This window comes from Octopus bimaculoides, chromosome 3, assembly GCF_001194135.2.
Source record: "Octopus bimaculoides isolate UCB-OBI-ISO-001 chromosome 3, ASM119413v2, whole genome shotgun sequence".
NCBI classification, from domain to species: Eukaryota; Metazoa; Mollusca; class Cephalopoda; order Octopoda; family Octopodidae; genus Octopus; species Octopus bimaculoides.
In genome coordinates this window covers 105,791,496-105,806,321 of record NC_068983.1, presented here as the reverse complement: position 1 = coordinate 105,806,321, position 14,826 = coordinate 105,791,496, and the positions used below count along the sequence as shown (strand labels likewise).

The 14,826-nt window shown below is 34.5% G+C and overlaps 1 protein-coding gene across 3 annotated transcripts in view; it reads left to right on the top strand.

Annotated features, from left to right (window-relative positions):
- LOC106880650 (integrin-linked kinase-associated serine/threonine phosphatase 2C) overlaps positions 1–14,826 on the top strand; it is a 25,232-nt gene that overhangs the window by 1,100 nt on the left and 9,306 nt on the right. For all 3 annotated transcript variants that reach the window (XM_052966423.1, XM_052966424.1, XM_014930693.2), the window contains exons 2-8: positions 4,356–4,502; positions 6,127–6,244; positions 8,673–8,779; positions 9,478–9,571; positions 10,815–10,902; positions 13,117–13,238; positions 13,421–13,540. In XM_052966423.1, coding sequence (XP_052822383.1) covers positions 4,356–4,502; positions 6,127–6,244; positions 8,673–8,779; positions 9,478–9,571; positions 10,815–10,902; positions 13,117–13,238; positions 13,421–13,540 — 796 coding nt within the window. The remainder of the gene's footprint in view (positions 1–4,355; positions 4,503–6,126; positions 6,245–8,672; positions 8,780–9,477; positions 9,572–10,814; positions 10,903–13,116; positions 13,239–13,420; positions 13,541–14,826) is intronic.

Here is a 14,826-nt window from a genome sequence, read left to right as displayed (position 1 = left end):
TATAGTATTTGCTATGTAGAATCCGAATATACAAAAGTAGTTTCCTTCCTACATGCTCGAAATGTACATACATCAAGGTATATTTGTAGAAAATTTCACGAAAAAATATTAATTTTCTTGGAAGTTAAGAAGAATTTAAGTGGACTCTGTTGGAATTTCCGAAAATTGTCCCCCACCCCCATTCCAAAATACTTTCAAAGGAAATTTTTGTATATTCGGATTCTACATAGCAAATACTATATGCATAGAAAATTTCATTAAAAAATATTCATTTTTCTGAAAGTTATGACCTCCCAAAGTCTGTGGGGTAAAACCCTGTAGTTATGCCCAAAAGGCATAAAATAACCAAATGTAAATCATTCATATTATCCAAGATTCCTAATTAAAAGACAGGTTCAAATATTTTAATGACATAGCCATGACCATGAAAACATAAAAATCGTATCTAATGAAGGCAGAACCACAGCGCAATTATTCAATCTACATAAACTAAGATCAACAACAACATGATTATATATATTTATATAAATAGAAGTAGTGCATTTTGTTTGTTTTCCTCTTTTTTTTGGACTTTTATTTTATGTTACCAACATTGTATAATATACAGTAGATGTTTACTCTAAGTGGGAGCTTTTGTGCTGCATAAATGATAAGCACAAAAGATAGAAATATAGTTGTTTTTACTTATTTATTCACAAGCACGTTCTAATCCTCAACATATCGTATATCAGTAATAAAATTAGTCAAAGAGAAATAACAGCAAAAAATGAAAAATAATAGCTTTTAAACAAAATAGATGGAATATTTCAAAGGATAGCTCTAATTCCATTGACTGAAGCTTATTATAAATGGAGAGACGGCGATGCTGAGCACTGGGGGAATCAATGCGGTCAACTTTCTTCCGCCCTTCAACATTGCTGGCTTTGTGCCAAAATTAAAAAGAATTAGTGTTGTTTTCGAATTTAAGCACAAGGACAGCAATTTCAGGGGTGGGAGTAAGTCGATTATATCGACTCCAGTGGTCAGCTGGTACTTATTTTATCGACTTCGAAAGGATGAAAGGCAAAGTCGAATTCGGCAGACGAATTTGAAAAACATTTCTGGCCAATATTACCTTGCTTGTAAATAATTTGCCCGACGTGCTAACAATATAGCCAGCTTACCACCTTATTAAAAAGAATTATTATTGTTATCAAGACGGTGAGCTGGCAGAACAGTTAGAACTCCTGACAAAAATGCTTAGTGGCATTTCACCCGTCCGTATTATACGTTCTGAGTTCAAATTCCTTCAAGGTCGACTAAGCGGCGAGCTGACGGAATCGTTAACACGCCGATTAAAATTCTTGGCGGCATTTCGTCCGTCTTTACGTTCTGAGTTCAAATTTCGCCGTGGTCGACTTTACCCTATAGCCTTTAGAGGTCAATAAAATAAGTACCGGCTGAGCACTGGGGTCGATTATTTACATTATTTACATTTGACGGATATTTGTCCCATCTTGTTTGTTGTTAACACACAACGTCGGCTGATATACCATCCAGCTTTCATCAGGTGTCTTGGGGAAATTTCGAACCAGGGTTCTTATTCCTAAGGCATTTTTCGATGATGTTGTTGTTGTTATTATTATTATTATTATTCAGGTCACTGCTTGAAATCGAACTCGGAATCTTGGGGTTAAGAGCGCAGGCTACTAACCCCAAAATTCCGAGTTCGATTCCTTCAGTGGTTCAGTGGGTCGCGATATAAATAAAATGGGTTGCGACAAAAAAGTTTGAAAAACGCAGGCTTAGAGCAATGGTCCACAAAGTTAGTATGTAATCTCTGTTTCAAAATTTTAAAAGGCTGCAGTGTGAAATGTATAAATATTCAGTTATATATATCTTTCAATAGGGAGATGAAACTGGGAAAACAAGTTTGGTTGGTAAAATTGGCCTATTAAGTGGACAAAACTTTTAAAAGCCTGCGATCCATGGGAAAATTCATTCAAATAAAAGGACTCTTTGGTAGTAAGACAAAAAAAGTTAGGGACCATTGGCAGAAAGACTTCCTTTTGGTGAAGAGAAATGCCCAATGGCTGGGTTTTCTGTCCTGATCCAAATATATACAAATATGTTTGGGATAAGAGGACTGACACTTCAGTTTTGCATGGGAGTTAGAGCTAAAAGAAGGTGGTCGAGGAGTCCTCATATATTGGGGGGGACTTTATATGTCGTTTGCTGTTACAGAATTTTACTATATAAATATATATATATTCCTGGTTTCTCACCATAAAGAGTATCATTATGGTGTATCATCAGATCCTAAGACTTGTTGGCCTATGGCCTCTATAAATATATATATAATATATATATCTATATATTTAGCAGAAGTAACAGAGTAACTGAAGGCCTGAGAGTTTCGTGCGTTGGTACTTATCAAACTAGTCTTCTTGGTTGTTGAACAGGTCTTCCTTCTCGCCTGATCGACAATCAGCGGCGCTTAACGTTAGAGTAAAGTATCCACTTCTCATCACCTGTAACAAGCCTTCCTAAAAATGGTTCCTTAAGGTGTTGTGAAAGCAATGACTGACAACAAACAACACGCTGTTGCAGATTCTCTGGAGACAGCTCATGCAGGACCCATTTTCCAACCACTGAAACCTTTCCAATCCTTTTCAGTTGGCATAGAACAGTTGTATGGGTTATGTTAAACTGTTCTGCAAGTTCTCTGCAAGTAGCGGTTGGATTTTCTGTGACAACAGCTTTCAACTTTTCGGAATCAAGTTGTTTTTAATGACCTTTTTTTGGCTTGTCTTTCAAACTCAAATCCCCTCTTCTGAAATGAGAAAACCATCTCCTGCAACTTCTTTCACTCACTACATCATCCCCATAAACTCTCTGAGGAGACTTTGCTGCTGTGCTTGCATTGACACCTTTATGAAACTCATGTTTAATGTGATCTTTAGATGGGACAGACTTAGGTGCGAATATAGCAGAAGATTGTGGCAATTACAATTAGAATCTGAAAGAAAAATCTATAAATTACTCATTGTAACATTCTGAAAACATTGAAAGAGGCACTATTTTAAAAAATAATGTCTAAAACTATTTTCTGGCAAATTGGCCGTTACCTTTGCACCAACCTGATATATATATATAAAAGATAGTGGTACAACAAGGCACCAATATTTACTGGAAATAGCAGTCAATAATATATTTAGAGAGAGAGCGAGAATTATTGTAGCTGTTGGTTATGGCCCGTCAGGCCATAACAAGAGGTGTGGTGAAATAGTAGGAAGGTTTAACAGAGAAAGTTGTGTTGGTATGTGGAAGATGTGCAAGAGCCATAAAGACTACAGATTGAGAATTAAATGCATTGTCTTTGTTACCGTATTTAAATATTTTATATTCTTGTAATTGTAGCAAAGAAAGAAAGCTGGGGGTTTTTTTGTTGTTTTTTTTTCAATTTTATAAATAATATCTGAGTCATTTTGATGTAGATCTAGTTCTGGGTGGCAAGACTTCCTTTTGTAACCCCCAAGAAACACATTTGGCAAGTAACATACCCTCTTAGTTATCATATGTCTACTGTGAACTGCCAATCGCCAGCATGGAGAATGAATTTGCTGGTTGGGCTACGATAATCCTTCATACTCCCACCCCACTTAGTGATCATGAACTGAGAAAGAATTCCAGACAATTAATGTTCAGAAGGGAGGATGGAGCAAACTCAGTGTAGAGTGACCAGAAAAGAGATGTGTGAACCAAAAATGCCTGGGCAGAGGTAGCATTAAGTGCAGCAGTCACTATAGTGTTAGAAAAGGCAGAGGACGTCTATAGGTCAGAGGCTGGTGTTGTCTGGCTACTTGATAATAATCAGTCTGGCCATCTTTTTTGGATGCAGTCTAGAATGTCTGGATGTAAAGAAGCAGGACCACCCTAGATATGGATGCAGTATTCTATTGCTGTTCTCACTGAGCTCCATACAGTGTTTGTAGTTGCTAAGAGCTGAAGTATTTCCTGGTCCTAAACAGGAAGTCTTGTCTTAGTTATGTTGAGTGTGTGTATGTTTGTCAGTAAAGATTTTCAGTGATAGTAAGTCCTAGCATGTTCTTGTTGCATGTTGTTCATGTTTGGAGTTGATGGGATGCTATATTATTTTCATGACATGTGTAGTGATTGTGTCTTTGTGCATTTGAAAGAGACAAGTCTCGCGTAACACCGTTGGAAGAGAGCTATCCGCACAAATTGATCTGGTTGGTCTACTGAACAAGCCAATTGCAATTATTATCCTATTTAAAAAACTTTGTTCTTGTTCATTACCTATTATCTTTGTTGTTGTGTTTGTTCAATTTGTTATTAATTTGACTCACTGCCAGGTCACCAGTCCAACTCAGTGGAAAATAAAGAATGCAACAATGAAGAGAAACAAACTAAAACAACAAATGGTGCAGCGACAAAAAGGAAAGCCACACAATCATCTGCAGATGAAGTGTCTGCAACTGCAGCTAAACAAAGACAATCAAGTATGTCATTGTAATAATAATGATAATAATTTATTAGATAGGTGCAATGCTACAAATTTAGCAGGAGGTGTACTGTTAACTGATTAAGTTTGATTCCAATATTTTACTGATATTTTATTTAAATGACCCTATAAGATTAAAAGGCAAAGTTGACCTTGGTTGGATTTGAACTCTCAACATAAAGGATCTTAACTAAATACCATAAGGCATTTTGAAAAGCATTCTACTGATTCTGTCACTTTGTAATTAATGATATTGCCCAATATTACTATATTTCAATGTATATTATATATACTCTAAGCTACTTAATAACACTGCATTCTCAGAGATTATGCATTTTAATTTTATGTTCAATTTGAACAGCCTAACTATTATCTTTCATTCTCTTTAATCATCCATGCAATTCCTTACCCAGTTAATATGTTCTGTACATTAGTATTCTCATAAATGGACTAACTGAGTACTATGAAAGTAACAGACTATCAACTCATAGAAATTGAGAATTCAAATCCACTACAAGTATTTCAATAAACAGCACATGTCATTCTGCTGGTTTCAATAATCCTAGTTTTTAGTAACAGTTATAAAATTATCTGAACATATTCTTACAATAGACTGGCATGCTACTTAAAGTAAGATTTATCCTTTCGTGCATTCTTTATTGAAGAAACACGAATGAACTTAAATACCCTCCTTCCTCCTGGCTATTCCCTATTGAAAACCTCATAATTCTTCTTTGTCTTCTGTTGATATTTTCCAGTTTTAATACTTTTCAGTTTAGACTTGCTAAAAATTTATTGTTTTCAGTAATTTCCTTAAAATCATATATAGTCAATATAACCTAACAAATACATGTTCTTTAAAATTTCAGCTTTTATGAAAACTTGCTATCTTTTGAAGTGAAAGATAGTAAACTATATATGAATTATAGTGTTTACTACTAGATTACCTGAGAGTTAGGAAATGTTATTTCATTCTCCTATTAAAATTGTATCACTCTTATTCTCTAGCTGCATTGCTAACATACCAGATTCCTTCTAAGTCTAACATGTAAGGGTTTTTCTGGCTTTAAATTTTTCTTGCATTGAACATCAGCTTAGATTGAGTGTCTTCTATCATAGCCTTGTGTTGACCAAGGCTTGATGAGTGAAATTTGGTAAACAGAAATTGTCAAATACAGGAAGTCTTCCTGTATTTAGGTAGAAAAAGAGGAACACTCTGTTAGGTGATGATGTTAAACTATCACCCACTTTAATACCACTTTCTGTGGTTCTTCTATGCCTTTATCAGAGTGCACTCTGTTGCAGATATTTAGACTATATGTCTGAGCATATATTTTTTCCACCAGTCTTGGTGGCATTGAAAAGGCATGTGAGCACTACCATTTCTCCTCTGACTAAACAATTAGAATTCTTATTAGGTATCTCTCAATTCCTTCTCTGCTTTGTAGCCCCTGATCAATTTTGGTTAAACAAACTGCTTAACTACATTCTTTACAGGAATAAGTACTAGGAAAAGTAAATAATATATCAGTTACAGTTGGTCATCCATTCCATCTATCCATCCATCTTTTTATTTATCTAGCTATCTATCTATTTATCACTTTTCATCTTTGTCATTTCAGTTAATTATTATTTAAAAGGTTATGTAAGAGAAATGAAAGGAGAAAGAGATGAAATGCAAGATGCACATATTGTACTTGATGATTTTGCTACTGAGTTTGATGATCTACATCCATCTGTGTAAGTTTAATTCTCTCTTCTAAAAATTATTGAAATATACATGTAAAATAATTGAATAGCGGATGATACAACCAAAATATTTTCTGAACATTACATCTTTATATTTGATATATAAACATATCTAACTACTGTAATCTGTCTTTTAGTCAAATAGCATTTACATAAATATCAATGCAAATAATCCAAATATTCTATAACATCTAAGAAAAAAAATTCCAAATGTGGAAAAAACACCTGGAATCAGAGGATCTTAAAGTTAACTCAGACAACACCAAGTTTCTAGTAAGCAAGAAATAAGACAAGACTCTACCTCCTTCAGGTAAATGGCCCTGCTCAATATGTAAGAAAGGTGTAAGTAGAAATTTCATTTGGTGTACCCAGTGCAAGCTATGGACACACAAGAGGTGCAGTGGAATAGTAGGAAGGTTAACAGAGGAAGTCGTGTTTGTATGTGGAAGATGTACAAGAGCCATAAAGACTATAGATTCATGAGAAACTGATTTCCTCAAATGTCCCAGAGGCTCTCTGAAAGTAACAGATAATTTCTGCAACCTAGGTGGCCTAATTAGCAGAGGATGAGATGTACCAAAAATGTAATTGCTAGAATAAGAATAGGATGGAGAAGTTCAGAGAGCTTTTATTTCTGTTGGTAACCAAAAGTCTCTCTCTCCGAGTGAAAGGAAGATTGTATGATGCATGTATATGAATAGCAATGCTATTTGGTAGTGAGATGTGTGAATGCAGAGGCCATGCGAAAACTAGAGTGGAATGAAGCTGGTATGCTCCACTGGATATGCAGTATCGGTGTACATATGTGATAGAGCACAATTGTATGGAGATTGTGTTGGTTTCATTATGTAATGTGTATGGCTGATGGCAGTTGCATAAAGAAGTGCTTATCACTTAAAGTGGATGGATGTTGTGGAAGAGGGAGACCCAGTAAGATATGATGAAATATAGAAGGCCATTCTCAAAATGCTATGTCTTACAAAAGAGGTGACAAAGAACTGAGATATATGGCACATTGCTGTACTCAGAAGGCCCACCCACCCACATAAAAAGCACTGGTGATGATGCCATGCAAAAAGCACTGGTGCTGGTGCCACATAAAAAGCACTGGTATATATATATACTCTCACATACACACACACACATATATATATATATATATATATATATATATATATATATATACATACACACACACACAACAGGCCTCTTTCAGTTTCTGTCAACCAAATCCACTCACAAGACTTTGGTCAGCCCAAGGCTATAAAAGAAAACACTTGTCCAGAATGTTTCAGTGGGAATGAACTTAGACCATACAGTCAAGCTGCCTGCACCTAGCCAATGATCTTGAGAAATGGCAACTGGATCTAAAATACTAAATTTCTAGTTTTTGAAAAGTATCATAAAAACATATAAATAATGATTTAATGGTTGTTGGATTGGTAGAATTGTGGACAAAATATTTTGCTGTATTTAGTTCTGACTCTTTACTTCAAAGTTCAAATTCACAAAGATCAGCTTTGTCTTTCACCTTACTGGGATTGATAAAATAAGTACCAGTTAAATACTGATATCAATATAATCAACTTCTGCTTAATTTCAGGCCTTTTGCCTATTTAAGAAATCAATGTTACTTTATTTTTTATCTGTTACTTGTTTCGGGCATTTGACTGTGGCCATGCTGGGATAGCGCCTTGAAGGGTTTTAGTCAAACAAATTGACCCCCACAACTTATTTTTTTAAGCCTGGTACTTATTCAATCAGTCTTTACAGGGATGTAAACATACCAACACCAGTTGTGGGGAGACAAACACAGACACAAAGACACACACACATATAGATATATACATATACAATGAGCTTTTTTCAGTTTCCATCTGCCAAATCCACTCACAAGGCTTGTTGTGGAAGAATCCTGACCCCCCACCACAGGACTGAAAGTGGACTAATGCATTTCAATAAAATAAAGAAACTGTGTGGAACTGTCGGTAGTTGACAGCATTGATTGTCCGTATTGGATTACTGTGTTAGTTTAATATTGTAGCTACGTTTGGAGTAGTTCGGAGTGCGTTCTCTGTGAACATATTAATTGTGTGAAAGGTTATTTCAAGATAACCATATCCAAATATTTATTTGGGTAATACTATTCTTACACACGTGTTCAACCACGTTGTAACAAGGCTATAGTAGAAGACACTGGCCCAAGGTGCCACACAGTGGGACTGAACCAGAAACCATGTGATTGAGAAACAAGCTTAACTTTTAAGAATTTAATTCTGTGACCACCTGGATAAGGAAAATCTAGAATTTAGATAAAATATTCCTCATAAGTAAAATACATTTACTTTTATAAATAATTTTATCTCTTGCCTTTGTATATTTACAATTCATTTTTTTTTTTATTATCTTTTTCTTTTAGTTGCAGACTGGCAGTGTATGGTGTGTTTGATGGCCATGGTGGATCCCGAGCCGCATGCTTTGCCTCCAAACACTTATACAAGAATCTGAGAACAGTTTTTCCCAAGGGTAATATACTGCCCATCAGGCTGCTGCAAACCACTGCTACTTTGGAACAAAACAATCTTTCAATCTTTTCCCATTTTCATGTCCAGCTTTTATTTAAAAATAACTTTTTAAAAAAATATAAAAAATGAAACTTTAAAAAAAAAATGTTAGTTCTATAATTATTTTATTGTTCATTATCCATGATTGGGAAGAAACTTGTCAAATAGCAAGGTCTTCTGATACTTCGGGTTGTTGAGTTCAACATTTTGGTAATGTAATTATTCGGAATATTATTTCCAATTTATTAAATTCTCTCTGTTTAACATATCATTCTAGTTTGCCAACATTAATACTACATTCACCTTTTATTAATAGCTTTAGTCTAATAGAACTGATGATATCACCTGGAGATTTATTTATTCTTTAACTATATCCTGAAAATGAAGCCTCTACATTGGTATTTATCTTGTACAACTGCAATAAACATGCAATAAAATGTATGTGTATATATTTATATATATATTAGCCACCCACAATTTTCTCATATTTCTTAAGCGTGTGACTATTATTTAATATTTGGTTAGTATTTTCTCCAAAAATTAAGTCCATCTAAATATATAAAATAAACATTTATATTTATTATACTTGATGTGCGTTAGAAAAATACATACCCTTTATTGTTACATCATGTATTTATTGCTGATGCGATATATTTTCAGGTGATATTAAACAAGTGGAAAAGGAAATTAAAAGATCTTTTATTGAAGCCTACAAACAGACGGACAGAGATTATCTGACAGTTGCTGCTAAAAAGTAATTTATTTCCATTACTTAATGATATTCTTTAGTTCTCCTTTGTGTTTAGATGTTTGAAATATAACAGTTTTGTAAATTCTTTTGGTGAATTGTCTTAGAAAGTAATTCTCTGGAAGTTTCTTCCTCAGAGTTGATTTGCATGATGACTAGCCTAAGAGTTTCTTATTACTATTTTTTGATCATCATTTAACATCTGTTTTCCATGCTGGCATAAGTTGGATGGTTTGACAGGAGCTGGCAAACCAGAGGACTGCATCAATCTCCACTGTCTGTCTTGGTATTGTTTTTACAGCTGGATTCCTTTCCAAACATCAACCACTTTACAGAATGGGCTGGGTGTTTTCCATGTGACAAGGTCTATTTTGGCATGGTTTTTATGGCTAGATGCCCTCCCTAATGCCAAACACTTTTCTGAGTGGACTGTTTCAATATGTTATTTGGTGTTCATTGTTTTTTTTTTTACTTTTACTGTATTTTTTAGATTGTAATTCTTATAAATGCACCAAGTTATATAGTGCATTTTAATGGGTGGGGATTTCCTTTTAGTTTATGCCACTTTTTACAACAAATATAATACTGCAGAAGTTTCTGTTCAATTTCTTATATGTGTAAACTCAGGAATATACAGGGTGTCCGTAAATTATCTTTATAACTTCCACAATTTAGTGTGACATTGGTTGCTTGCAACCAATAGAGCCCACATAGAATAGTTCTAGTATTTCTAATAAAACTTATGTTTGCTTGTTTCCCAATGTGAAGGTGCATGGCTCAGTGGTTAGAGTGAGGTAGTGAGTTTGATTCCCAAACCAGGTTTTGTGCTGTGTCTTCTTGAGCAAGACAGTTTATTTCACGTTGCTCCAGTTCACTCAGCTGTAGAAATGAGTTGTGATGTCACTGGTGCCAAGCTATATTGGCTTTGCCTTTCCCTTGGATAACATCAGTGGCATGGAGAGGGGAGGCTGGTATGCATGGGCAACTGCTGGTTTTCCATAAACAGTTTTGCCCAGGCTTGTGCCTAGGAAAGGAACTTTCTAGGTACAATCCCATGGTCATTCATGACTGAAGGGGGTCTTTACCCTATGTTTTCCAATAAACTCTGCTGAGTTATCCTTATTTTTCTTTTTCCTTCTGAATTTTTCAAATGATAACGGTAATTTATGGTTACCCTGTATATTTTGTGGTTTTCCTTCTAAAATCAAGCTTTTTTTTTTTTTTTTCTTGTTTATTTTGTATTCTCTAGTAAACCAGCATGGAAAGATGGCTCCACTGCAACAGTTGTATTAGCAATAAATGATACCTTGTACATATCCAACTTAGGAGACAGCAAGGTAAATTATTTTCAAACTCTCATCATTCTTTCATTTACATGACAGATTATTTTCAACCTCAGAAAATAGTTTGTTCATTGATTTTAAATCTAGATTGTGAGATTAACTGAAAGTTTTTGCATGAGAAGATATAATCAGAGTTTTGTAAGATTTAAGACTTCTTCTATAAAATTCAATGTCTGTGATGGACTGACTGTTTGTAAATAAAATGTTCTTATATTTAATGCTATCACAGTTAAAATGTGAAATGAGTTCAATTTTGTTTGATAATAAATAACAACATATATTTTTTGTAAATCCAAATATTGCTAACTTAATTCATTAACATATTATGATGGAGAAGACTAAATCTATTGTGAGCGATAGCTTATCAGACCCTATAGTAAAATAAATCCTAATTATAGCTTTATAAAATGTACTCCATCATAGTAATATTTCTATATGCTTAAAATCATTTTTTGCTTCTAAAAGTATCATGAATTACTAAAGCTTTTCATATATTATCCAGATTCCAACTTGCTATATTTGCTGCTAGCATGGTTGAGAAATAATATATTAACATATTAGCTCAGTCTTCTCATTAGTTGTTCATTTTCATATGTACAGAATGGCCCATAATTAGCATTATCATATTATTAAGTTGTCAAGAAAGTCCTTGCGGAATTTTTAATTTTGGTTTTAAATGATGTATTTTCAAATTAATTTTCGTTAAATTACTTTGACATCATATATCATTTTAAAGCCCGTTTTTCCCTCTCTTTAATTGTGTTACTCTTTTTCTTTTTGACTAATTAAGCCATTTTTTCCGGAACGTTAAATACAACATGGACAAAAAGAAAATTCGCACAATTTTCTTATTCCAGTTCAAGCTAGGTCAAAAAGCTGTTGAAACAGTTTGCAATATATACGATGTGTTTGGCCCAGGAACCACTAATGAACGTACAGCACAATGGTGGTTTAAGAATTTTCATAGTGGTGATGAGAGTCTTGAAGATGATAAGCATAGTGGTTGGCCATTAGATGTTGACAACAATCAACTAAGAGCCTTAGTGGAAGCCAATCCACACACAACTGTTTGAGAGCTTGGTTCTTAATTAGACGTAACGTATACAATTTCCAACCACTTGAGAGAGACTGGAAAAACAAAAATACTTGAGAAATGGGTGCCTCACGAATTGAATGTCAACCAAAAAAATGCTGTTTTGAAGTGTCATCTTCCCTTCTTTTATGCAACAAGAATGACCTGCTTCTCGACTAGATTGTGACTTGCGATGAAAAGTGGATTCTTTAAGACAACCGGCAATGCTCAGCTCAATGGTTGGACGCCGATGAAGCTCCATAGCACTTCCTGAAGCTAAATTTGCACCAAAAGAAGGTCATGGTGACTGTTTGGTGGTCTGCAGCTGGTCTCATCCATCACAGCTTTTTGGATCCAGTTGAAACCATGACGGTGGAGAAGTACTGTCAGCAAATGGATGAAATGCGTAAGAAACTCTAACAACAGCCAGCATTGGTCAATAGAAAAGAACCAATTCTTCTCCACGACAACGCGTGGCCGCACGTCACACAACTGCCTCATCCACCATACTCACCAGGCATACCGACTACCACTTTTTCAAGCACCTTGACAACTTCCTGCATGAGAAATGCTTCAAAAACCAAGACGATGCCAAACACACCTTCAATGACTTCATCGCCACCAGAATGCAGGATTTTTACGCTACTGGCATAAATAAACTTGTTTTGCGTTGGCAAAAGTGTGTTGATTCTGATGGTGTTTATTTCGATTAATAAAGTTTTGTTCAAACTGAGATATGTGCATCTGAATTTAGAGGTTAAAAACTACAAGAACTTTCTTGACAGCCTAATACATCTATGTGTGTGTGAGATGGTAAAACCATCTATAGCCTGTATTTGTTGTGTTTAGACTTCACCATAACTTATCTCTTTTACTGTTAATCCTTTCCAATGATTCTATTAGTTATAATGACAGCTCCAATATATTTTGGTATATTGATATTCATTATTAATAGTGTTTAAGTTTTATTATAATTGAGGAAAATTAATCATTGTTAATTTGATTACAACAAAATGTTAAGTAAATTCATTTTGCTTTTACATTATGCAATACAATGTTGAATTAATTTTCTTTTACTTCATATTCTTGTGGACCTTTAAAAGTATCATGAACATGTATTTATATCTTAATTTCAGGCAATATTATGTCGATACAAAGAAAATACTCAACAGTATGTAGCAGTACCACTAACTACTGAACACCACCCGACTGTTTATGAAGAAAGAATGCGAATTCAAAAGGCTGGAGGCCATGTTAAGTAATATATCAGATTTAATCTGAAATATTTATTGGTAAAAATCATCCAAAACTTAATGTCTGGTTAAGTTCAAAATTAATTTTAAAACATATTTCATCATCTATTATATATTACAATGTATTATTCTTACTCTCTTTTTATTACTTTTTTATTTTGTTGATGTTTCTTTTTATACTTTAAAGAGATGGTCGTGTGATGGGTACTCTAGAGATCTCTCGTTCCCTAGGAGACGGACAATATAAGAATCATGGTGTCATCTGTGTACCTGATGTTAGGAAATGCCAGCTAACTGACAATGATCGGTAAAAATACTCCATTTTCTTTTCTAATTTCATTTCTAAATTGCATTGAAAAATATTAAATAGGACAGAAAATTAGAATTATATATTAGTAAGTATTTTATAACTAATACAGTTCTATATTTGGGAGATGAGGAATTATTTACATTTGACGGATATTTGTCCTCAAATTGTTTGTTATTAACACAACGTTTTGGCTGATATACTCTCCAGCCTTCATCAGGTGTCTTGGGGAAATTTCAAACCTGGGTTCTCATTCCTAAGGTATTTTACGATGTTATTCTTTTCTACTCTAGGCACAAGGCCTGAAATTTTTGGGGGAGGGGGCAGCCAATTAGATTGACCCCAGTATACAACTGGTACTTAATTTATCGACCCCGAAAAGATGAAAGGCAAAGTCGACCTCGGCGGAAATTGAACTCAGAACGTAAAGACAGACGAAATACTTGTAAGCATTTCGCCCGGTGTGCTAACGTTTCTGCCAGCTCACCGCCTTTCACTGCCTGAAATTGAGTTTATTCAGTGACCTGAATAATAATAATAAAAATAATGATAATATCGAAAAATACCTTAGGAATGAGAACCCAGGTTCGAAATTTCCCCAAGATAGCTGATGAAGGCTTGGAGACATTCTTTGTCTGAGAAAAAAAATTTTTTCTTCTTAGTCTATCCAAAAACTTAAGATTTGTCTTCTCCCTATGATATACTAACTTATCCAAACTCATGAACTTTGTTGCATCATTTTTACCAATGCAGACCACCACCGCATTTACTCTTAATTTCATTTTAAAGAGAGACATCAAAATAGAAATTTAAACTTTGTTCCAAGTTCATCTAAATATTCTTTAACCCTTTCGTTACTAACCCGGACGTAGCCGGCCGAAAAATATTTTGGTTCATGAGAGTAACCCGGCCTATTGTTATTTAAATGTATATTTGAACCCAAATTTCGTTAGTACATTCGTTAAAACACCTGATTTCACTTTGCAAACAGTTGAGCTATTGTCTCCGACATTGTTTGGCGTGATATTTGAACTCAGTGAATTTCGGAAGATTTTTTTTCCACATTTTTTGCAGCGTTAATTTTTTTCAACTTTGAAGATGGAGAGGAGTTTCATGCTATCAAGCAGTGATTCCGAATTTGAAGGTTTTTCAACAGAAGATATGGAGATATCGAAGAAAAGAATGAATGAGCTACAAAAGCACGTGGTGAACGATAATAAATCGGATATTTCTGTATCCGAAACTGAAATCAGCGATTCTGAAAGCAGCGACGGCGACAGGGAGGA